This window comes from Oncorhynchus keta, chromosome 26 (assembly GCF_023373465.1).
Source record: "Oncorhynchus keta strain PuntledgeMale-10-30-2019 chromosome 26, Oket_V2, whole genome shotgun sequence".
NCBI lineage: Eukaryota > Metazoa > Chordata > Actinopteri > Salmoniformes > Salmonidae > Oncorhynchus > Oncorhynchus keta.
Window position 1 is genome coordinate 26,993,274 of NC_068446.1, and position 26,597 is coordinate 27,019,870.

At 43.2% G+C, this 26,597-nt stretch overlaps 1 protein-coding gene across 9 annotated transcripts in view; it reads right to left on the bottom strand.

Moving 5' to 3' along the window:
- Positions 1–967: 967 nt before the first annotated feature.
- LOC118359173 (casein kinase I-like) overlaps positions 968–26,597 on the bottom strand; it is a 45,607-nt gene continuing 19,977 nt past the window's right edge. For 6 of the 9 annotated variants that reach the window (XM_035737503.2, XM_035737501.2, XM_035737502.2 and 3 more), the window contains 10 exons: positions 19,338–19,407; positions 12,111–12,259; positions 11,629–11,863; positions 9,819–9,904; positions 6,889–6,973; positions 6,621–6,769; positions 6,268–6,348; positions 5,175–5,282; positions 4,196–4,302; positions 968–3,916 (listed from right to left, as the gene is read on the bottom strand). In XM_035737503.2, the coding sequence (XP_035593396.1) occupies positions 3,862–3,916; positions 4,196–4,302; positions 5,175–5,282; positions 6,268–6,348; positions 6,621–6,769; positions 6,889–6,973; positions 9,819–9,904; positions 11,629–11,863; positions 12,111–12,259; positions 19,338–19,407 (1,125 nt within the window). In that variant the 3' untranslated portion in view covers positions 968–3,861. The remainder of the gene's footprint in view (positions 3,917–4,195; positions 4,303–5,174; positions 5,283–6,267; positions 6,349–6,620; positions 6,770–6,888; positions 6,974–9,818; positions 9,905–11,628; positions 11,864–12,110; positions 12,260–19,337; positions 19,408–26,597) is intronic. The other 3 variants (XM_035737505.2, XM_035737507.2, XM_035737506.2) reach the window with 3 other exon arrangements.

Genomic DNA, 26,597 nt, shown 5'->3' on the forward strand with positions numbered 1-26,597 from the left:
GCTGCTCGGCCATGGAAGCCCATTTCATGAAGCTCCTGATGAACAGTTCTTGTGCTGACGTTGCTTCCAGAGGCAGTTTGGAACTCGGTAGGGAGTGTTGTAACCGAGGACAAACCATTTTTATCCACTGTGCGCTTCAGTGGTCTCATTTTGTGAGCTTGTGTGGCTTACCACTTTGCAGCTGAGCCGTTGTTACTCCTAGATGGTTCCACTTCACAATAACAGCACTTAAATTTGACCTGGGCAGCTCTAGGAGGGAAGACATTTTACGAACTGACTTGTTGGAAAGGTGGCATCCTATGACAGTGCCAAGTTGAAAGTCTCTGAGCTCTTCCGTACTGTCAATGTTTTCCTATAGAGGTTGCATGGCTGTGTGCTTGATATTTTTACACCTGTCACCAACAGGTGTGGCTGAAATAGCCAAAACCACCTTTGGCCATGTAGGCAGGGTATGTAACGAATTACAAGGTTAGCTAACATGCTAAGTAGTTGCAAAGTAGCATGTTTGTTTTTGTCTAAAGTAATCTGTCTTATGTAACCCTACCATACTAATTTGAGTGTCCTGGTTTTACGTTTACTATGTTACATCTAGTCTATGAGACCAGGCTGCTTGTGTGGGTGGTAAATGTGTGTTCTTTTATTACCCACATGGTGAGTTAGGTATATGTAGTCCAGTTCTAGCCTAATACTAATGGCAGTTGAACAGGCTAAACCTTCTACAGTATGTTTCACTTCCCCATCTCACTTCGCTCACATAACACATCAAGAACGGAGGTTAGTTCGAACTCCAAACAAGACATGACCAATACCATACAGGTTGATCAACAGCATCGCGATAACAATCAGTGATATTTTCATATTGAAAAAGTTTAGCATAATTTGAGTAAAGCATAGTGACAAATACTGCACCAGAGCTCACACCGCACAATCATAATGGAGATTTGCCCTGTTAAGAATCAGAATGACCATAAGTATAAAGCTTTTTGTATTGGTGAAATTCATATCCATTCTGTTGCATTGAATACTGTATCACTTGAATATTGTATCACCAGAGCACTCACAGTATAGCCAGGGGTTAAACTGGGAGGAAAGGAATTGGAAAAGAGTTCTACCAGCATGGTGGCAGACAGCAAATAGTGGGAATTAAATAGATTTCTGATTTTAAAATTATGGGAAAACAACCAAACTGGAAACAGTTCCACTACATGTTAAAATCCCAATTTAAAACTCATGTGTATTGCTATTTACAAAAGAGACTTAATTATTTCCTTAATTTAACGCCATCACATTTTTAGCCCAATGTCTCCCCTGCTCTTCTTAGTTTGAGACGTTTATAAAAATGTACATAGCTGCTATTGATATTTCCATTTTTTTAAGCAACCCTACTACCCCAATGCCCTCATGTTAACATCTACAGGGTAAAAAAAAACAGAAAAAAAAACAGAACATGTATGACTGACCTCATGACAACAATACATTCTGGGTCACATGGCATTGACTCATAAGCACAATGATGACACAAGCATATGGAATGCTATTTTAAAGGGCATAGTGATGTATTTCGTAGAAGGGGATATTTACAGTATTACAATCAAGGGGGTTTGGGAGCTTCGCTTGTGAACTAATGTTTGAGACCACACACTGCAGCCATCTTTAATAAAAAATAAAAAAACGATTTGGGACCGCTGTACCTATCGTGTGTGTGTATATATATATGACTTGAGACGACGGAGCATGTTGTTGTGGTCGAACACACATCTCATGTTTAGCCATGAAAATCATAGACCATTACAACGTTCAAGCAGATTCATAAAACTACTGCAGCGAGGAACTTCAAAAGAAAAACAGTTTTGTATCCAATTCAAGTCTTGTGGCAACTTCAGTCATTGATGGGAAAATCGCTTCATTTTCATCTTTAAACATAAACTAGATGTATTTGCATGCTGGCCCTAACTTTGATCAGCCACCACCAATGACTAGAATTGCTTAGCTCACAACGCACAAGCTTTCAAATTTTTCCTCTTTTTTTGTTGTCGAGTGCACCTAGAGAGTTAAACTGTAAAGATCTTTTGATTGTCCTAGCAGAGGAGATGGACACGGTGGTTGTGAGACAGTAGGACATGTCAGAAAGACGATGCTTTCCGAGAGAGATACACGCACGCCCGCACACACAGTTAATGAGCAACATGTGGAACAGTTCAGATAAAATGTCATTGCAGGACACTTACTTGAGCTTTAAACATTTTACTTGGAAAGGCACAAACTATGATTTCCTGGTAAATTATTCTGATGTAGAAATAAAACTGAAAGATATCTTGTTTCATGTAAATTGACATTTCAGCCCGTACTCAGATATGCACTGAGTGTACAAAACATTATGTACACCTGCTCTTTCCATGACAAACTTACCAGGTGAATGCTATTATCCCTTATTAATGTCACTTGTTAAATCCACTTCAAATCGGTGTAGATGAAAGGGAGGAGACAGGTTAAAGAAGGATTTTTAAGCCTTGAGAAAATTGAGACATGGATTCTGTGTGTGTGTGTCTGTGCCAGGGTGAATAGGTAAGACAAAACATTGAAATGCCTTTGAACAGGGTATTGTAGGTGACAGGCGCACCAGTTGGTGTCAAAAACAGCAACGCTGCTGGGTTTTTCACGCTCAACAGTTTCCCGTGTGTATCAAGAATGGTCCACCCCACCATAGGAAACCCAGCCAACTTGACAACTGTGGGAAGCATTGGAGTCAACATGGGCCAGTATCCCTGTGCAATGCTTTCAACACCTTGTAGAGTCCATGCCCCGATGAATTGAGGCTGTTCTGATGGCAAAAGGAGGGGAGGCGCAACTCAATATTGGGGAGGTGTTCTTAATGGTTTGTACAGTCAGTGTTAGCCTTGTATAGGACTCTTCCTAGATAAGTATTCAGTTGTTTTCCTGTTTGTTCATTTCAAACCTAGAATTCCATTGTACTTTCTTTTTGTTTCCAAAAGTGCAACAAGAAGAAGAGAGCTTAATATCAGTTTCTCTCCATCTTCCACAGTACCTGAGGCCAGTGACTGTGCTACAAAGTCCACATTGACAGACATGAAAGCCAGAGAAGAAAAAAAGAATACAAAATGAATTCCAGTACACTAAAACAAACATTTGTTTTCAACCCAGGGAGTTGACTTTGAAAACAACGGAGGATTAAATAAAAAAAACTCAACAGCATAAACATCCTCCAATTCTGATTTAGATGAAGTGTTTCCTGTTGCGCTCAGTGATTCCAGAGTTATCATTAGTATAGTTCAGTCTTGCTTCTTACCTTGATCCCACAAATAAAGGACTATTTCTATGGAACACACTTCTTTTTCCCCTCGACTCATTGACATTTCCCTCAGATCAGTGGCTGTTGAACAGTAAATGCTATGTATGGAATCTAGAATACAACAACTGTTTCAAACAGTATCCATTCGTTCTATTCACGCCACGATATTCACGTTTCTTTGTTACAGCTTTTAAACGTTCTCTCTTTATTATGCAGGTACTTTAACGGTTTCTTTCTTTTGGAAGCCAGTGTCTGTTGTGAAGCCCACAAAGTCTGTAGGAAAACAGCATTGCTTTACACGCCTGTAGCAGAAGAGCGCTGAGAAAGATGGAGAAGAGCGAGATGGAGAAGAGCGAGATGGAGAAGAGCGAGAGAGCGAGAGAGTGAAAGAGAGAGATTGGGAAAGGGAGAGAGAGAGAGAGATTGGGAAAGGGAGAGAGAGAGAGAGATTGGGAAAGGGAGATAGGATGGGTGATCGGTGTGGTTGCTTCCATTTAAAACTTGAAAGTGAGCAGAATGTTTCAAGTTCCCTCCGAGGTCGTCTCTTCTCTTCACTTGTGCCGCTGGAGAGTTTTCCTCTTTCTCATTTTGAAGAAACAGCAGCACCTGCAGGCAAGGACACACACTCATTCAGATTCAAAAGGAAATGAATGTTGCATATCAAAAAATGCAATGTTTTAAAGCAAAAAAAAAAAAAAAAAAAAAGAGGCTAAACTGAACATTAGAGGCCTTAAACATGTGGAACCTGTTGCAACAGTATTTTGAAAGACTGGGTTCAGATATCATTTGACAGTGTGTTACTGGCAACGACTGCCAGAGGTAGTGAGACCGAGCAGAGCATGGTGAGCCACTGCAGTCAACGCCAGGGGCAGACAGCTGTCTTACTTTGTATCATCAGCCACCTCCACCTCAGTGGGAGCAGTGATGGGAGCGTTGGAGTGTCCCGCCGTCGGGTCGTCAGTGTTCAGCTCTCCATTCGTCGAGCTCATCACCTGTACAGGTGAAGACAAGGAATTCAGACAGGATGTCTGTGCATGACTAATTATCTGTCATTTATCCTTCATATGAAGTGAGAGATTGAGCATTAGCTTATGACTCTTACCTTTGACGACATTACATTGTAAAAGAGCTGTCAAGAAAGGCATTTCCCTGTACTTGTGCACGTGACATTTAAACTTAAAATGGATCTATTAGTTGGTAAAAAAAGAGGTCATTATTTCAAAGGATGCAATTCCCTTCCAAAACACTAGATGGCACATTTGCTCAAAAAAATCATCTTCAAAACGTAATCATCTGAGACGGCAGACTGTACATCACATTAAGAGAGTCATAATTGCGCCATAAAGGACTCTAGATGTGAAATATCCACTTCCGAATTGTCATGTTTTCATGTGAAGGGTGTAGCTAACAGGCATCTCCTGAGATGCTGTTGCCCCTTCATCCCTTTAAAGGTCGAGTCCGTTCTGAGACAGTGCATGCTCAATCAAATCCTATATCACACCCTTTTCCAGGGAGAGGGGAGGGGGGTTCCTGTCCTGATAATGGCTTCAACGGCCGCAGGGTTCCCGACTGTGCTTCCCTCCCCTGTTATCAGCCTGGATGAGTGAAGCAGAGCAGGCAGACAGAGAAGGAGACAGAAAGACAGCGACACAGACAGACAGAAAGACAGCGACACAGACAGACAGAAAGACAGCGACACAGACAGACAGAAATACTGCGACACAGACAGCGACACAGAAAGGCAGCGACACAGACATCGACACAGACAGACAGCGACACAGACAGTGACACAGACAGCGACACAGACAGAGAAATCTGGAGTGGACAGACACAGCCATGCAACACCATGCGCAGCAAGCAGTACCTGGACAGAGCCCCCCAGCCTTTCGGCCACAAGATGTGACCCCAGTGTCTCCGTATTGGTCATTGGAGACAGCTGACGCTGAGCCTCATCTCCTTTGGCCTCAGGCAACTGACAGGGGGGCAGGGTGTATAGGGGGCGGGAGTCAAGAGGTGGGAGGTAATGTGGTGGTGGTGGTGGTGGTGGGAGAGTGGGATGGGGAAGTGAATGAACAAAAACAAAGAAACAAATGGAAATAAATACAGAAGGCAGGCTTGTTAAAACTATGTTAACAGAAGGAAAATAGAGCAAAACATAAAGCAGAGCAAACTGACTGATGCAAAGAGTAAAAACAGCCTTGATCGGGAAAAACTAAGCATCTTGACTTCTATTCCAACATTATTTTTTTCTGATTCTATTCCTGGTTTCTGCAACAACAACAAAAATCGATCTGTTTGTGCTGTGCAACGTGTTGCATGTTTATGCTCATAAATGATGATATGTCCTACTCATCACATTGTTCTGGAGAGCCAGAAATAAAGACCAGAAGTCCACAGCAATCAGAAAACCTTAGAGGAAAAGATTATGACTAATACAGTTCAATTAATCATCGTGAATTGGCAAAAATGTAAACAATGTGTCATGTTGGTGACAGTGTGGTAGGACCAAGGCTGAAATAGCATGCTGATAGAACAAGGAAAAGAAAGCAATTTTGCCACACACTAAGCAAACTGCTTTGTCATTGCTGATGTGAGCAATGCATTTTCAACTCATGCATGAAATAACTAGTTCTTCGGGAGGCAGGCTGAAGACACAACCGTCCAATGCTAAAACAGTTCCAACTTTCAAAGATGTTGCAACTCCATTTAATGACAATTATAATAAGTTCATCAGTTCCCCATCTTTCTTGCTCAATCGCCACAACAGAGTAAAGAGTAAATTGAAGAGGTTGGATTGGACAAAGGTGACATTGTAAAAAAAAAGAAAAGAAAAAAAAGAGAGGCCATATTGTTGAGGAAGCGGAGATTAAGATAGGAGGCTTGGCGGCTGCCTCTGAGACACGGGGAACTCGACTGACGAGGTGGGTGGGTGTGGCGGGCGGCGGCGGCGAGCTCACCTGGTTTTTGGTCTGCTGCTGTGCTTTGTCTCTGCTGGGCTGAGCGGGCGTGTCACTGGGGATGGGGCCTACCGGTGTAGGCTATGGTGGGGGGACAAAATTACAGCATTTTGCCTAGGACATCAAAATCGTGGCTGAGAATACTTTACACTCACCACAAGCTGAAGATACTCATATATTATATAATAAAAAAAGAAAGGCCCTTGAATCACTGAGAAGTCACAGGAAATCTCAATTTGGATCCTTTTGTGATTATTTACAGAAAAAGACTAATGAAAGTGTGCAGATAAAAGGGGTCAAGTGCTCCACTCAAAACGTTGAATAGGAAGAAAAAGCAAGTGATGGAGACTCACAAGTGGCTTGCCGACCCAGTCGTATTCATAATCAAAGACGTAGCCGTTCCTGTCAAACAGCTCCGTGAAGAGTTTCCGTAAGTAGTCATAATCAGGTTTCTCAAAGAAGTCCAGCCTCCTCACGTAACGCAGATATGTGGCCATCTCTTCTGCAGCAAAGGACAAAGGCACACAATCATTTCATTTGCATAAACTGAACAAGATCTCGGCCTAAAGAGTTCTGAAGATTCCAAATAAAACCAAATCGAACCAAAATGGCAGTACTAACCCGGGAAGCTTTCACAAAGCACTTCAATTGGGGTAGCTCGCTTGGTATCTCCAATCTTCTGATACCTCTCCTTCAACGTGTCCGCCTGGAATCAACAGACAGTGCAACAATTATCCTCCCATGTGTTTAGCTTTAATTACCACAAAGCACAGTAGAGTTGAAAAACTACAGCTTTGCAGAATGCACAATATAACAGCCAAATTTGGGGCAATACACAGCTGGAGGCAGCATGACTGAATGGGCATAATGTTCACATGTAGAATATTTAAGGTGTCTTAGTTTGCCTCCACATGCATATCCTCTCTTAAGTACACATTCTTATTCAGAATAACTGCCTACCAAGAGGCAAAAGGCCTCCTGCGGGGACGGGGGCTGGGATTAAAATAAAAAATGTAGGACAAAACACATCATGACAAGAGAGACACCACAACACTACCTGCATGGCAGCAACACATGGCAACACAGTAGCAACATAACATGGAAGCAGCACAAACATTGTTAGGCACAGACATCACAAAGGGCAAGAAGGTAGAGACAACAATATATTACACGGAGTAGCCACAACTGTCAGTAGGAGTGTCCATGATTGAGTCTTTGAATGAAGAGACGGAGATAAAACTGTCCAGTTTGAGTGTTTTCTGCAGCTCGTTTCAGTCGTTAGCTGCAGTGAACTTAAAAGAGGAGCGACCCAGGGATGTATGTGCTTTGGGGTCCTTTAACAGAGGGTTGCAGTAGGTATCTCAGATAGGTGGGAGTGAGGCCTAAGAGGGTTTTATAAATAAGCATCAACCAGTGGGTCTTGAGTCAAGTATACAGAGATGACCAGTTTACAGGGGAGTATAGAGTGCAGTGATGTGTCCTATAAGGAGCGTTGGATATGAAGCTGTACACACCCCTTGACTTTTTCCACATTTTGTTGTGTTACAGCCTGAATTTAAAATGGATTAAATTGAGATTTTCTTTATCACTGGAATGATCTTTTTAGACATTTTTTACAAATTAATTAAACATTTAAATCAATAAGTATTCAACCCCTTTGTTACGGCAAGCCTAAAGTTCAGGAGTACAAATGTGCTTCACAAGTCACATAATACTTTGCATAGACTCACTCTGTGTGTCATAATAGTGTTCAACACGATTTTTGAACAACTACCTCATTTCTGTACCCCACACATACAATTATCTGTAAGGTCCCTCAGTTGAGCAGTGAATTTAAAAACAGATTCAACCACAAAGACCAGGGAGGTTTTCCAATGCCTCGCAAAGAAGAGCACTTATTGGTATAGGGGCAAAAAAAAAAAGAAACTTGAAGATCCCTTTGAGCATGGTGAAGTTATGGGGTCCTACGGCAGGGTAGCCTAGTGGTTAGAGCGTTGGACTAGTAGCCGAAAGGTTGCAAGTTCGAATCCCCGAGCTGACAAGGTACAAATCTGTCGTTCTGCCCCTGAACAGGCATTTAACCCACTGTTCCTAGGCCGTCATTGAAAATAAGAATTTGTTCTTAACTGACTTGCCTAGTAAAATAAAAGATAAAATAAAATAAAAATGTATTACATTTTAGATGGTGTATCAAGAGAGGAAGGAATCCGCTCTGGAATTTCACCATGAGGCCAATGGGGACTTTAAAATAGTTACAGTGTTTGATGGCTGTGATTGGAGAAAACTGAGGATGGATCAACAACATTATAGTTACTCCACTATACTAACCTAATTGACAGAGTCAAAAGAAAGACGTCTGTACAGAATAAAATATTCCAAAACATGCCACCTGTTTGCAATAAAGCACTAAAGTAAAACAGCAAAACACTTGGCTAAGAAATTAACTTTATGTCTTGAATACAAAGCATTATATTTGGGTCAAATCCAACACATCACTGAGTACCACTTCATATTTTTAAACATTGTGGTGGCTGTATCATGTTATAGGTATGCTTGTCATCGGCAAGAACTAGGGAGTTTATGATAAAAAGAAACAGAATAGAGCTAACCACACACAAAATATTAGAGGAAAACCCGGCTTAATCTGCTTTCCAACAGACACTGGGAGACAAATTCAACTTTCAGCAGGACAATAACCTAAAACACAAGGCCAAAAAATACACTGGAGTTGCTTACCAAGACGACATTTAACGTTCCAGAGTGGCCTAGTTACATTTTTTTACTTAAAATCGTCTTGAAAATCTATGGCAAGACTTGAAAATGGCTGTCAAGCAACAACTAACTTAACAGAGTTTGAAGAATTCTAAAAAGAAGCATGTGCAAATATTGTACAATCCATGTGTGGAAAACTCTAAAGAGACTTACCCAGAAAGATTCACAGCTGTAATCGCTGCCAAAAGGTGATTCTAACATGTATTGACTCAAGGGGGTTGAATACCTATCTAATAAAGATATATTAGTGCTTTATTTTTCATAAATGTTTTACAAATGTTCAAATTTTTCTTCCACTACAGAGTATTTTGTTGTAGATCGTTGACAGAAAATGACAATTAAATCCATTTGAATCCCACTTTGTAACACAACAAAATCTTGAAAAAAGAAAAGGTTTCTGAAGGCACTGTAGGTCCTCTTCCTGACACTAGCCTGGGTGGAGAGGACCTCACAGGGGAAAATGTGGAAGTGACTTATGTTATAATAGGATGACATTTAAATCTCAGGAAGTGAAAATCCTTTCAGTGTATGTTACAAGACCACTATTGACATGGCATTTTTCCTAAGCATGTTTTCCTCTTCCTTAAAGGGAAATGTAAAAAAAATGTTCAACTTCATACCCATCTCAAGCACCACCTCAGCATCAACATGTGAAAATAATACATTTCTATATTTTGTAGATTTACAGAAATAGAGGAACATCTGTTTTCAATGACATCGGTTATTTAGCAGCAGGGTGAATGTGCCTGAAGTCATGTAGATATCATGAAACTGTATACCTTCAGGCCTTGCCAGGGAAGACTGCCTCGCAGGAAGTACATGAACATGTGACCCAGAGCCTCCAGGTCATCCCGCCTGCTTTGCTCTGGAGGAGAGGAAAAGAGTTCATTAACGACACACGCAGAAACAGCACACACAAAAAAAACTATAATCTCTCAATTATCCACCCTGTCAACTATATACACTGCTCAAGAAAATAAAGGGAACACTTAAACAACACAATGTAACTCCAAGTCAATCACACTTCTGTGAAATCAAACTGTCCACTTAGGAAGCAACACTGATTGACAATAAATGTCACATGCTGTTGTGCAAATGGAATAGACAACAGGTGAAAATTATAGGCAATTAGCAAGACACCCCCAATAAAGGAGTGGTTCTGCAGGTGGTGACTACAGACCACTTCTCAGTTCCTATGCTTCCTGGCTGATATTTTGGTCCCTTTTGAATGCTGGCGGTGCTTTCACTCTAGTGGTAGCGTGAGACGGAGTCTACAACCCACACAAGTGGCTCAGGTAGTGCAGCTCATCCAGAATGGCACATCAATGCGAGCTGTGGCAAGAAGGTTTGCTGTGTCTGTCAGCGTAGTGTCCAGAGCATGGAGGCGCTACCAGGAGACAGGCCAGTACATCAGGAGACGTGGAAGAGGCCGTAGGAGGGCAACAACCCAGCAGCAGGACCGCTACCTCCGCCTTTGTGCAAGGAGGAGCAGGAGGAGCACTGCCAGAGCCCTGCAAAATGACCTCCAGCAGGCCACAAATGTGCATGTGTCTGCTCAAACGGTCAGAAACAGACTCCATGAGGGTGGTATGGGGGCCCGACGTCCACAGGTGGGGGTTGTGCTTACAGCCAAACACCGTGCAGGACGTTTGGCATTTGCCAGAGAACACCAAGATTGGAAAATTCGCCACTGGCTCCATGTGCTCACCAGAGGTAGCCTGACTGCCATTAGGTATCGAGATGAGATCCTCAGACCCTTTGTGAGACCATATGCTGATGCGGTTGGCCCTGGGTTCCTCCTAATGCAAGACAATGCTAGACATCATGTGGCTGGAGTGTGTCAGCAGTTCCTGCAAGAGGAAGGCATTGATGCTATGGACTGGCCCGCCCATTCCCCAGACCTGAATCCAATTGAGCACATCAGGGTCATCATGTCTCGCTCCATCCACCAACACCACGTTGCACCACAGACTGTCCAGGAGTTGGTAGATGCTTTAGTCCAGGTCTGGGAGGAGATCCCTCAGGAGACCATCTGCCACCTCATCAGGAGCATGCCCAGGCGTTGTAGAGAGGTCATACAGGCACGTGGAGTCCACACACACTACTGGGCCTCATTTTGACTTGTTTTAAGGACATTACATCAAAGTTGGATCAACCTGTAGTGTGGTTTTCCACTTTAATTTTGAGTGTGACTCCAAATCCAGACCTCCATGGGTTGATAAATTTGACTTCCATTTTTGTGTGATTTTGTTGTCAGCACATTCAACTATGTAAAGAAAAAAGTATTTGATACAAATATTTCATTCATTCAGATCTAGGATGTGTTCCCTTTATTTTTGTTGAGCAGTGTATGATACCGTTAGGCTTAAGTCCTAATGTGAAAATCTCAAATCTAATCAATGAATGCAAGATCCACATGGAAGTAATGTTGTACAGATATGCGTACAGTTCTCAAGTTAGGATGTGGCCCTTCCTGAACATAACGGAGAACTTGATAATCAACATCATCAAAAGGTATATCTTTAAGGGTTTAAAAAACAGCTTATATCCAATAACACAGCAGCAGGTGTGATCATTATAATTTCTCACCTTTCCCCAGGTGTGTGTTGATGCTCATGTAGCGCGCCGTTCCCGTAAGGCTCTTGTGCTCCCGGTACGGGATGTGTTTTTTGGTCTCAGGGTCGATGTATTCTTTGGCCAGCCCGAAGTCGATAATGTGGATTGTGTGCTGCCTCTTGCTGCCCGGCCGCCCCACCAAAAAGTTCTCTGGCTTGACGTCTCTGTATATCAAGCTTTTTGTGTGGACAAATTCCATCCGCGTTATCTGGGAGGCAGAACACAGAGCATTTAGACAAGACAGGATCTCAAACTCTTTCAAGACACTTTTCCAAATGCTGTAAACCTCTGGAGAGCCACAGCGATAGGAATAGAGATGTCTGACATTGTAGTGACCCCATCATTCACTATTAATTATGTGGCTGATATACTGTGAATATTCACTGAAAATAGTCTTATAAGCTCTGGGTTGGGCACCAGTAGGACACTCATGTAAACAACTATTACATTCTTACCAGCTGTATGGCTATCATGAGGACGGTCTTGAGGGAGAAGGTGCGGTCACAGAGATCAAACAGGTCTTCCAGGCTGGGCCCCAGCAGCTCCAGCACCATGGCATTGTACTTCCCACATGGCCCAAAGTAGTACACCTGAGGAATACCCTCTGCAACAAAGACACAGGCAAGGACACATGTTATATATGAATGTGACCACAAAACCTACAGGGAGCATGCTCGCATCCTAAAGGTTTTTAAAAAGGCTTTCATTACTAACCATCTGTTTTAGTATCATACAAGCCACAGATATTTCAAAAGCATTAGGCCCCAGCTAAAGCAGTTTGAGGCAGAGGATGGCATGAAAGGTCGTAGTTAAAGGCATTGGGGCTTTGATTTGCTGACATGAATGAGCCTAAAGGCATGTTGATACAGTGCATTCGGAAAGTATTCAGACCCCTAGACTTCTTCCACATTATGTTACAGCCTTATTCTAAAATTGATTAAATGTTATTTTTTCATTACCCCATAATGACAAAGCAAATACTCGTTTCTAGAAATTTTTGCAAATGTATAAAAAAAAAACTGAAATATCACATTTACATAAGTAAATCAGACCCTTTACAGCACCTTTGGCAGCGATTACATCCTTGAGTCTTCTTGGGTATGACGCTACAAACTTGACACACCTGTATTTGGGGAGTTTCTCCCATTGTTCCTTGCAGATCCTCTCTGTCAGGTTGGATGGAGATGTTTGATCGGATTCAAGTCCGGGCTCTGGCTGCGCCATTCAAGGACATTCAAAGACATGTCCCGAAGCCACTCCTGCGTTGTCTTGGCTGTGTGCTTAGGGTTGTTGAGGTGTTGGAAGGTGAACCTTCACACCAGTCTGAGGTCCTGAGCGCTCTGGAGCAGGTTTTCATCAAGGAACTCTCTGTACTTTACGCCATTCATCTTTCCCTCGATCCTGACGAGTCTCCCAGTTCCTGCCGCTGAAAAACTTCCCCAAAGCATGACGCTGCTACCACCATGCTTCACCGTAGGGATGGTGCCAGGTTTAAACGAGACATGACACTTGGCATTCAGGCCAAAAAGTTCAATCTTGTTTTCATCAGACCATAGAATCCTGTTCCTCATGGTCTGAAAGTCCTTTAGGTGCCTTTTAACTCCAAGCTGGCTGTCATGTGCCTTTTTACTGAGGAGTGGCTTCCATCTGGCCACTCTACCATAAAGGCCTGATTGGTGGAGTGCTGCAGAGATGGTTGTCTTTCTGGAAGGTTCTCCCATCTCCACAGAGGAACTCCGGAGCTCTGTCAGAGTGACCATCGGGTTATTGGTGGCCCTTCTCCTCCAATTACTCAGTTTGGCCAGGCGACCAGCTCTAGGAAGAGTCTTGGTGGTTCCAAACTTCTTCCATTTAAGAATGATTTTTATTTATTTTTTATTTGACCTTTATTTAACCAGGTAGGCAAGTTGAGAACAAGTTCTCATTTACAATTGCGACCTGGCCAAGATAAAGCAAAGCAGTTCGACAGATACAACGACACAGAGTTACACATGGAGTAAAACAAATGATGGAGGCCACTGTGTTCTTGGGGACCTTCAATGCTGCAGAAATGTTTTGACACAATCCTGTCTCGGAGATCTACAGTCAATTCCTTAGACCTCATGGCTTGGTTTTTGCTCTGACATGAACTGTCAACTGTGGGACCTTATAGAGACAGGCGTGGGTGTGTGCCTTTCCAAATAATGTCCAATCAATTCAATTTACCATTACCAAAAATGTCTAAAAACCTGTTTTTTCTTTGTCCTTGTGGGGTATTGTGTGTAGATTGATGAGGATTTTGAATATGGCTGTAACGTAACAAAATGTGGAAAAAGGGAAGGGGGTCTGAATACTTTCCGAATGCACTGTATACTGTAGAGCAGCCTACGTGTGTGTGGGAAGTCAACACGGGCGCTATGGCAACCATGACAGCCCAGGAGGCAGTTTCGATTAGAACAACAAGATGGCTAAACAAAACAAACTTGTCAATGTTGATGATGCATTGTGCCAGCAAAACATTTTTATGCCAACACACCCTGTCATGTGGTCTCATGTGTGACCTGGGAGGAATTTAGGAGTTTAAAATCACAGTAAAATGCCCTTCTGAAGAGGAGACTTCTAGTTGAACAGTGACTCTGTTCCCTATGCAGTATAGAACAAAGGGTAATGGCCATTTATGACCCCCATGGCCTTCTGGTCCAGCCTCCAAGGTCACATACAGTTCCAGGTTATGCCTCACCAGTCCAGACCATGTACACGACGCCAGGGACCTTCATTCCATTCCTTGCTCCTTTCCCGGGAGGCGGCCCCCGATCCCGCCAGAGAGAGGAGCGGTATGGCAGCTTTAGTAGTACTGCAGGCTGGCCTTTGGGGTGTGTGAGTGTGGGGGGGACGGGATGGGGACGGGGGGTGACTAGAGCAGAATTTACCTGATCACCCCTCACGTCACTCCCACAGAGAAGCAATGCAGATCTCACACAGCCACACACCCGTCCTGGGCCTCTTAAGACAGCAGAATTTGCCTGGCAATAATGGCGATGATGGATAAGGCGGAAGCGACAAGCGATCAACCAGGAAGCTGACTCAAAGCCCGCCCACATCTGGAGTGAGGGCATTCAGCCCTGCCAATGCACTAACCAACAGGAAAGTGCCTGTTCAATAACAACCCTTCTCCCAACTAAAGAGATGTAAACACAGCAAGGACAACTGCTGAGGAAAAGATTTACCAGACATGGAATAGGCCTAGAACAAAATGACCATTTCAGAAAAACCGTTCAAAAAGAGAATGATTTTATTCTTTACAAAAGCTAGACCTAATCATGTGGATGTGTTATTCCAGTGTAAAAATAACCCAGGCCAATCATGCCTGTTATAAAAGCACTTATGCAAGGAACGAGTGGTTTTCTAGAAGCCATTCTTTATTGTGATTCATGACAGATATACAGTGGGGCAAAAAAAGTATTTAGTCAGCCACCAATTGTGCAAGTTCTCCCACTTAAAAAGATGAGAGAGGCCTGTAATTTAGACAAAATGAGGGGGAAAAAATCCAGAAAATCACATTGTAGGATTTTTAATGAATTTATTTGGAAAATAAGTATTTGGTCACCTACAAACAAGCAAGATTTCTGGCTCTCACAGACCTGTAACTTCTTCTTTAAGAGGCTCCTCTGTTCTCCACTCGTTACCTGTATTCATGGAACCTGTTTGAACTTGTTATCAGTATAAAAGACACCTGTCCACAACCTCAAACAGTCACACTCCAAACTCCACTATGGCCAAGACCAAAGAGCTGTCAAAGGACACCAGAAACAAAATTGTAGACCTGCACCAGGCTGGGAAGACTGAATCTGCAATAGGTAAGCAGCTTGGTTTGAAGAAATCAACTGTGGGAGCAATTATTAGGAAATGGAAGATATACAAGACCACTGATAATCTCCCTCGATCTGGGGCTCCATGCAAGATCTCACCCCGTGGGGTCAAAATGATCACAAGAACGGTGAGCAAAAATCCCAGAACCACACGGGGGGACCTAGTGAATGACCTGTAGAGAGCTGGGACCAAAGTAACAAAGCCTACCATCAGTAACACACTACGCCACCAGGGACTCAAATCCTGCAGTGCCAGATGTGTCCCCCTGCTTAAGCCAGTACATGTCCAGGCCCGTCTGAAGTTTGCTAGAGAGCATTTGGATGATCCAGAAGAAGATTGGGAGAATGTCATATGGTCAGATGAAACCAAAATATAACTTTTTGGTAAAAACTCAATTCGTCGTGTTTGGAGGACAAAGAATGCTGAGTTGCATCCAAAGAACACCATACCTACTGTGAAGCATGGGGGTGGAAACATCATGCTTTGGGGCTGTTTTTCTGCAAAGGGACCAGGACGACTGATCCGTGTAAAGGAAATAATGAATGGGGCCATGTATAGTGAGATTTTGAGTGAAAACCTCCTTCCATCAGCAAGGGCATTGAAGATGAAACATGGCTGGGTCTTTCAGCATGACAATGATCCCAAACACACCGCCCGGGCAACGAAGGAGTGGCTTCGTAAGAAGCATTTCAAGGTCCTGGAGTGGCCTAGCCAGTCTCCAGATCTCAACCCCATAGAAAATCTTTGGAGGGAGTTGAAAGTCCGTGTTGCCCAGCAACAGCCCCAAAACATCACTGCTCTAGGGGAGATCTGCATGGAGGAATAGGCCAAAATACCAGCAACAGTGTGTGAAAACCTTGTGAATGACCTCTGTCATTGCCAACAAAGGATATATAACAAAGTATTGAAAGTAAACTTTTGTTATTGACCAAATACTTATTTTCCACCATAATTTGCAAATAAATTCATAAAAAATCCTACAATGTGATTTCTGGATTTTTCTTCTTCTCATTTTGTCTGTCATAGATGAAGTGTACCTATGATGAAAATTACAGGCCTCTCTCATATTTTTATGTGGGAGAACTTGCACAATTGGTGGCTGACTAAATATTATTTTGCCCCACTGTAATTGTCTGCTCTCCTGTCCGTTATAACACCACAAAGCTTCAACGTCTATTCTGCTGCCTCCCAGTGCCATTCTGTGCACCGCTCATAACCCACTCTCTCCAAACACGAGTGAAACGTGCCGTGAACAAACCAGTGTATTGTCTCAGACAGGGGTCCCTCTCAGTCTGAGCACTGTGGCAGACAACGTCACCCTACAACAGGGCTTCCCAAACTTGGTCCTTGGGACCCCAGGGGGGTGCACGTTTTGGTTTTTGCACTAGCACTACACAGCTCATTTAAATAATCAATTAATCATCAATCTTTGATCATTTGAATCAACTATGTAGTGTTAAGGCAAAAAAAAAAAATGAGGAAACGCTGCCCTACAATGAAATGTCAAAGTTTAGGCCAAGCCCGACAGGGAGGCAGTCTCTATTAAACATTTAGAATGCTGAGTGCATCGGGGAGGGAAGAGGAGGCGCTGATTCCATTAGGCCGAGTGGGCGATGCTGTGGAGATGTAGCCAGGCTGAAACGTGATCGTCCGGCCAGCCTGCCTCTCCTGCAGAGAGCCTGTGTGACTCAGTGTTAGATCATGTTATCTATCACCAGGCAGGCAGTACATCAAATATCCAGACTGCTCTGGACTGGATGAACAGGGTGGACCACAGAACATCACTGCAACCTCACACTCAAAATGGCACTGATTTATCACTCCCAAGATACCAGTGCAGTAGGCATGGCAGAAGGACACACGCAGGCGGCCATCTGACCAACAGTCTCACAATGCTTTTAAGCAGAGCCTTGATGGTTCACTAAATATTCACACGTACTCATATCAGTGAAATGTTAATCATCTCATAAGGAGACAGGTCTCGTACACTGCTTTCAAAAGAGAAGACCATCCAGGCGTATCCGTACTGTGAGCTCAGTCAACCAGTCATCCAGTTCAATTATTGATAGCGACATAAAAAGTGGATGATGTCTCACTTCCGACGCCCCATGCTCAGTGGTGAATGGTGGAGTTGGGGCGTGGCCAGGCTAGACCAGCTAGTGTGTGTAACAGAACATGTTGTTCTCATGTTTGGGTTCTTTCCAGGGCAAGAGAGAATTAACACTAGATAAGCTCTTCAGCTTTAAGCACCACGTAGAGCTGACATTGCAAAGACCAGGACTTGACCCTTATGTTGCCACATTCATATTGTAAAAACAACTACATGCCTGTATCCATCTGTACCATAGGGTTTACAGAAGTCTCAGCAGAAGCAAGTGGCTTGAAGAAGACTTTCATAATTCCTCACGTGCATTTTTGAATGAATGTAGCCACCAGTTGGAAGAACACTTCCCTCTATTCTATAATGTGGGGGAAGCTGAAGCACCATAATCTGTGGTTCCATCTATAGCTCAGCCTATGAGATTGTAGCAGGCCTCTGGTGGTCCCTCTGCCACAGTGGCCGGGGGAGGAGAGGGGAAGTCAGGATGTGTTTAACGCACCAGTGCAAACGCCAGAGGGGCTGCTGCCTGAACTCGTCCAATCGTTTGGCCCAAGGGGTGGGGATAAAGACTCACTATCCAATGAACGGACCAGGATCAACAAGCAACTTTGAGTGACTCTGTTCCCAAATAGGCGTACGGCAAATAAATACTAGTGTGCTGTAGTGCTGCCTGGGATTGGAAATACAACTTTTGGTCCAGTCAGACAGATCACACGAAGGAGAGCTGACAGAGAGAGATAGGCCAGACCTTTCCCTTTGCATCATGGGAGAGTTTCCCTGGGCTTTCTTCTCCAGGCAGGCCGGAGACAGTGCTGAGACCAGACATAGAAGCAGAAATACTCTAATAATGGCCCTACTGCACGGAGACCGCCATTTATAAATAGACTAGCCGAGGACACCCCTAATGCCCTGCACTCCAACTTCCTATTAACACAGTGGAGCTGCTGCCCTGGCACAGGCACAGACAGACAGCTGGCAGGTGATCAGCTCACTACGAGAGAAAAAGAGAGACACTTGTGACAGAGAAGATCACTGGGCGCAGTGACACAAGCACAAGCGTGTGTTTGTGTGTGTGCTCTGCCTTCCACTCCAGCGAACAAATGGGTGCAGTCAGGCTTTGCCCAAGCTGTTCATCCTTTTCCTTTAAAAAGGCTAAAAGGATCAACGACCAGTGTCCTCAGTCAGTCAGGGTTGGTCTAATTAGAATACAAACATTCAGCTTACCCCTTACCTGCGCTCAAATACAATACAATCTATTTACGTACCGTAAATATTCACTTTCTTGACAGATCAGATGCTCATAAAAAGTGACTAACTAATGATGAAAAACAGCAGTCCAATGTCAGAGATTATCAATGAAAAATTAAGCTGCAAGGTTCTAGTGAGAGGATGAAAAACGAAGGCTGGCCGAGCTGTGCTGTGGGCTGTTCCAAGTCCCTGTCCCTCCCCACCATCTGATCTTACTGCCCCACCTCTCGCTTCTGAAGCCAAGTGGCCACATCAAAGGGCTGGAGGCACAGCACAGCCCCATGGACCACAGCACAGAGTGAGCACACAGCCATGTTGGGCCTGTGCCTGCTCGGGATCAACCAACGACACAGAGGGGGCAGAGCCATCACATCTTCTAGCTACAGAGAAGAGCTCCATCCATCCAGCTGATTCTACTAGCTAACGCAGTGTTATTAAAACAGTAATAGATAAAGTATCAACAACAACAGTTTTATGTGCTTACCTGAACTTCCCAACTGTTTATAAAATCTATATTCCAAATGAAGCTGTGGCGCACGGGACTTTATTGGTTCCTGAAAAGTAAGAAAAAGAGAAACCAATTTAAAAAAAACAATTAAAATGGCAATTAAACATTCTATAGGTGGATCATTACAGCAATAAAGACTATGATGGCAAAAGGTTGAAAAATAATTATATAATGTACGTAAAGAGTATAGGAACTTCTGGGAAATTCCAAGACGCAGCTTGGCGATGCATTTATGTTTACTATAACATTCATAAGATACCTAAGACTTAAACACTGTATAGAGCTAAGAACCTAAAACTCAATCATCGGCTTAACACAGCATCCTTCCTCTATGACACAAGCCAGAGCATTATATTAACTAAATTTAGCTAGCAAGATCTTGAAATGCACGTTTGAAGTCTGGGATTTAGCCATTTCCCATGATTGGATGGAGAGCGTTCTGTACTGTCAGCTAAAGCACACTCATACTCCCGGTCTTGTTCTCTCCCCTGCCATAATAGCAGGTTAAGCTGGTTTGTGACTGCAGAACACATGGCCAGAGATAGAGGGCCACGCTTCAAATCAGCTGCTCATCACATTACAGGAATAACTATAGGGCTGGGAGACATCAAATGTATTACAATGTATGTTTTTGCACAGTATTTAGAACGCCTGTATCGTAGATTAATTTTTGTTCTGTTTTTATGAGCGTTTATGTCCACTTGCCGTCTTTTTTGTCTCGTCTCGTTCACACTTTCTGTGCTGTGCACCTTCCCATTTACACCAGAGATCTGTATATAATGACGAGATGCTGATGTCTCCGCCCTAACAATGGGAGTCGTTGTTACGGGGGGGACAAGCTTAGGTTCAAAATAAGCACATAGAAACGCAGTGGGCTTATTTTGGCGAGAGTAAAACCTCTCGCGTCGCCTCTTTCCCCCAAGCCCCTCCCACTACCACTCAAAGATGAGAGATCACTTCTTCCTCACTGACAAATGGTTTCAATTCATTATTTGCATTTGAGGTTTTTATTTTACTGCACTAGACAAGTTAACCTTTTGAACCATACCCTGTTTATGTTTCAACTCCTCAAATTCTGAGCAGAGCAGACACTACCAAAACAGAAGTACCAATGAAAACAAATTCTGGAAAATGTTTGCTCAGTTCATTGCGCACACATTACAGTCCCACATATCGCTACCAGCATTTTAGTCAAACCAAGATTGTTATACTAGCGGTTTAGTCTGTGTTTTATAAATGTGCAACAACCAGCTTCATGAGGTAGTCACCTCACTTGTAGCAGCAGGGTAGCCTAGTGGAGAGCGTTGGGCTAGTAACTGAAAGGTTGCAAGTTCAAATACCCGAGCTGACAAGGTACAAATCTGTCGTTCTGCCCCTGAACAAGGCACTTTACCCACTGTTCCTAGGCCGTCATTGAAAATAAGAATGTGTTCTTAACTGACTTGCCTAGTTAAATAAAAGGTAATAGAAAAAATGTATTTATATAAAAAAAATGTCTTTCCTTGTTAATGTGTTTGAGCCAATCAGATGTGCTGTGACAAGGTAGCGGTGGTATACAGAAGATAATATAGAGTATGGCAAGAACAGCTCAAATAAGCAAAGAGAAACAACAGTCCATCCTAACTTTAGGACATGAAGGTCAGTCAATACGAAACATTTCAAGAACTTTGAAGGTTCCCTTCAAGTGCAGTCGCAAAAACCATCAAGCGCTATGATGAAACTGGCTCTCATGAGGACCGCCACAGGAAAGGAAGACCCAGTGTTACCTCTGCTGCAGAAGATAAGTTCATTACAGTTACCAACGTCAGAATTTGCAACCCAAATAAAATAAATTCTTCAGAGTTCAAGTAACTGACACATCTGAATAGCAACTGTACAGAGGAGACTGTGAATCAAGCCTTTATGGTCGAATTGCTGCAAAGAAACCACTACTAAAGGACAACAATAAGAAGAAGAGGCTTGCTTTAGCCAAAAAAAAAACATAGGCAATGGACATTAGACCAGTGAAAATTTGTCCTTTGGTCTGATGAGTCCAAATGGGAGGTTTTGGTTCCAACCGCCATGTCTTTGTGAGACGCAGAGTAGGTGAACGGATGATCTCTGCATGTGTATTTCCAACCGAAAATGATTGAGGAGGTGGTGTTATGGTGACACTGTCTGTGATTTAGAATTCAAGGCACAAAACCAGCATGGCTACCACAGCATTCTGCAGCAATACGCCATCCCATCTGGTTTGGGTTTAGTGGGACTATCATTTGTTTTTCAACTGGACAATGATCCAACACACCTCCAGGCTGTGTAAGAAATAATTTACCAAGGAGAGTGATGAATGCTGCATCAAATGACCTGGCATCCACAATCCCCCTAACTCAACCCAATTGAGATGGTTTGGGATGAGTCTGAAAAGCAGCCAACAAGTGCTCAGCATATGTGGGAACTCCTTCAAGACTGTTGGAAAAACATTCCAGGTGAAGCTGGTTGAGATAATGCTAAGAGTGTGCAAAGCTGTCATCAAGACAAAGGGTATTTTGATTTGTGTAACACTTTTTTGGTTACTACATGATTCCATATGTGTTATTTCATAGTGTTGTCTTCACTATTATTCTACAATGTAGAAAATAGTAAAAATAAAGAAAAACCCTTAAATGAGTAGGTGTCCTAAAACCTTTGACCGGTAGTGTATAACGTGAATCTCCCATAAATTTGAAAAAAATAGAGAAGTTTCAGGCCATGTCGCCCAGCCATCAGTCCAGACTACACGTCAGACACTCAGGCCAGCACCAACCTACTCAACACCTCTCATCCACTCAGCACCAGCCTACTCCCAGACAAACACCTATCAGGGTGGCGATGCATATCAATAGTCTAAAGCACATCTCCTCTCCTTCCTCCAAACTGAGTAGAAAGAATAAATGCAAATTCTCTGTTGGCCTCTGGCATACTGCTTCGCTTCCACCTATCCTGTTTTCAGATTAGTCCGAACATTGTGCACATCCAGAGAGGAAGAGGCAAAGCGAGAGGATTTACTCCACCCAAAATCTGTCCCTGAGAGATAAGCCCTTTTTTGTATGGAGGTCTATGAGAGTGCCTCGAATTACACAAGGCTTAATGGATTGACTAGAAGTTTCGTAATGTGGCCTCCCGAGTGGCGCAGCACTCTAAGAAATTGCATCGCAGTGCTAAAGGCGACACTACAGACCCGGGTCCGATCCCGGCCTTATCACAACCGGCCGTGATAGGGCGGCGCACAATTGTCCCAGCGCAGTCCGGGTTAGGGGAGGGTCTGGCCGGGGAGGGAGTTTACTTGGCTCATCGCGCTCTAGCGACTCCTTGTGGCGGGCCGGGTGTCTGCAGGCTGACCTCGGGCGTCAGTTGAATGGTGTTTCCTCTGACACATTGATGCGGCTGGCTTCCAGGTTAAGCGGGCGGGTGTTAAGAAACGCGGTTTGGCGGGTCATGTTTCAGAGGACGCATAACTCAACCTTCCCCTCCCAGTGGGGAGTTGCAGCAATGAAACAAGATCGAAATTTGGGAGATGGGGGTAAAATACAAAAAATGTATATAGATATGTTTCGTAATGTTAAGGCTGTTACAAATGTACTAATATAAGTGGACGCACGTTGCAACTTTGAGAAAAACAACTTAGTTGTGCCTGTTGTTCACACACGTATTTGCCCTCATTGGCTAGAATGGTCCCACCTGATCTCGCCTGCCTTCAATTATTGAGGACATGCATTTCCATTGTTAGAGCGGTCACTCGGCTATGTTGTTAATATCATCTTTAGCATATCTCATCCATCTTAAGTGGACATCTGTGGAGAGACAGAGACTGGTTGAGTGAAGCTGAACTGGACATGACTGAGCAGGGAGGAAGGCCAGGGCGAGGCACTGTCTGTGACATCATTAGAGGAAAGCTCAGCCTCTCTACTAGGGAGGGGAATGTGGGAACAATATGTAAATAAAAAACAGATGGCACAAAACCACAGGACCCTCTAAAACGCTTACAGTGGAAAATGGAGGCTTATGGCAGCTTTACCTGCTTAGATTCAGACTCATCCCTGCAGATAACTGTGCAAATAACCAAACCAACCCAGGAAATAATATCTACAGCACCAGTTGGTAACTTCCCGGGTTAAAGGGTTCATTAACTTCCTTTTCATTGCCTCTCCAAAATTATAGTGACCCTCTCGATGCCCAATCACCACACCCAGCCTTTTAAAAGAAAACACTGGAATAAAGTGCTTATGCACCAATGCTCAGAACCTGAAGCATTTAAGGATGTCCCTACAGCTGCTTTTTTCAGGAAATTAGCAGGCCAAAAACAGATTGTGTAACGTAAGGTTACCGCTTATTCTCCATAAATCTAATATCCAAATAAAATCACGCTCTCGTGCTTGTAAAGACTAATGCATAGGCTGCCTAATGGATAATGCACATAAATTAAACAAATGTATTCTTCCTCAAAATGTCCTCTGGACTAGACACAGGTGTCTGTTAAAAATGGGTTGTGGGTGGGGTAGGAGGGTGCTTCAGTCGCTTTCAGACAATATTTGTGAACAGATTTCCATATCGTCATTCAATTCCCGTACCATACTGGGGTATACAGTATTACCGGTAGTGCGCACAAGGGGTGCCATTTCTTTCTAAACATATACATATATACATATATATATATTTAATGATGCTAAGAAATTGCTAGCAAATTCCAATAGCAGACCCCTAGATAAATACTAAAAACCCAAGCGAGCATAAAACAAAATCAGAGATAGTCAACCCAGCTCAAGTTATACAACTATCTCAAAAGGCTACTCACACTTGATGCAGGAGGGGATTGATTGTCTCGGCTGTAACCAAGAAGATTAATTTTGCAAGCTAGCAAACCAAATGCATAACTGGAGCCCTGAGCTAAAGAAAATGTATTTGACACTTAGATAATTAACTTATAGTTAAGATATTTAGCTCAGCAGTGAATTTTAAGTGGAACTTAATCACCTCATGCTACTCAACAGTGGACGTCACATCACAAAACGTATCCCATGTGCTCTGAGAAGATAAAAACAGCTCATCTACAAATAGGCTAACTAGTAACAATTCATCTTTTTGTCAATATCCTTTTAATGAATTGTGATTTTTTTTAAAAACATTATAGTATAGCAGATATTTTGTTTTGTGTGTGTTTTACAAATGTTGGAGTGTGATGAGGCAGGGCTGGTGTCCAGGGCAGCTGACCTGCAGGGCTAAAGGGCACTTCAGTGTCAGACCTGCTGCTGCAGCCTCTCTCCTCCTCAGCTGCCACCGCCACACCGCTCTCCAACAAAAGGACTAACTAAAAAGGATCAGCCAATTAGTTTCACAGCCAAGCCTGAAGTAGCCTAGTAGTTGGAGTAAGGGAGATGTAATTCCCCTGTCAAGCTTGCCCTATTAGCATGTTCATTCCAAGAAAGATGATTTAGGCTCGTCAACATCTTGTTATGTCATATATCTCATGATCAATGGCGGGTTTTAATTTGAACCATTGTGTTCCGGAGCTCGCCTGAACACTGTGCTATCAACGGAGCTCTGGGTGGATTACGGTTGCAGCTGATCATCAAGCTCCATCACAGCTGACAGACAGACACAGAGAGAGACAGAGACAGAGAGACAGAGAGAGAGATCAGACGAGGCCTGTACTGCCCTGCCAAACGACACGCCTTTACTGGGCACAAAGGACAATATTGCCACAGCTCCCAGGAGATTGCCCCTTGACCCCTCTCCGGGAAGAATCTCAGTGTAATAGAGCATATTACTGAAACAGTCATCATGTAAGACATGGGAGACAAATACACAACTGTGTATTCTCATCTTGGCTGTCAATCAGGCACTGCTGCAGTTTTTTTCTGGATCAAAAAGGGGCTTAGGTTGTGGGTGTAGCAATGGGAGTGGTCGGCTTGTTGGCGCAGTTGTATTTGGGACGACATTTTAGAGGCCTCCCCATCTTGGCGGTGAAGAGAAGTCTTAGCATTTCTCTATGGAGCGGAGAGAAACTTGAGTAAAGAAAACTTCCAGCGATTCTACTTATTCTGCCATGAAGCAGAGAAAATGTTGCCGTTTTAGAGCTAATTTACTGCAATGCCATACATTTTGACATGGCTAATGTTGTTATTCTGCTCGAACATAGTCAATACCGCTAAATTCATTGTTTTTGGAATTTTCAATTCACCCTGACTGTCTAGCTTTTATTTTGGTGACTGTTAGTCCTCAAAATTATATTTAAAAATATAATAAAATTAATTTAACTTATTTATTTAACTTCATTGCTTCTCTAGACACCCAAAGTACTTTACATAGTAAAATGGAAGCTCACCACCCCCAGTTAGTGTTTGTCAGAAAAGGATTTCAATGGCAGAAAAAGTCCCTGTGCTGGCACTGTAAGTAGTGCAGAGTTCAGAGAAATGGGCATCCCGGATTATACCTACAGTTAAATATTAAACCATACAAATGGGAATATGATATTTTCTCATTCAGACAGCAGAGTGAACAGTCAAACAGCACAGAAGCCCAGCTATCGTCACTTTGGCCAAACCTGCATAAGGAAATTAGTGATGCTAAAATAGTAAACAGGGTGCAAGGGGCGGGTCCATTAGCCTTTATGGCCAGAGGTGTGGAAGAGGCAAGAGAGCAACAGCTGGCCTGTGACCAGCCCTTCTCCTGTTTCAGATCAGGTTTCAGGCCCCAGATGGAGCCAGCAGCTGCCCCCACGTGATAGCAGCACTTCAAACATGTCTGTGACAGCTGATGAGACACAGAACACTGGTACCAGTTACTCAGGCAGTTCCGCTGACATGAGATAGAGGAGTGGACCTCCATAGCTCTTTTTTTTTTACTTTAATTTTACATTTATTTAACCAAGTAGGCTAGTTGAGAGAGTTCCTGGCCAAGATAAAGCATAGCAATTCGACACATACAACAACACAGAGTTACACATGGAGTAAACAAAACAGTCAATAATACAGCGGAACAAAAGAAAACTAAATGTCTATATACAGTGAGTGCAAACTAGGTAAGATAAGAGAGGTAAGGCAATAAATAGGCGATGGTGGCGAAGTAATTACAATATAGCAATTGAAACACTGGAATGGTAGATGTGCAGAAGATGAATGTGCAAGTAGAGATACTTGGGTGCAAAGGAGCAAGATAAATAAATAAACAACGTATGGGGATGAGGTAGGTAGATAGATGGGCTGTTTACAGATGGGC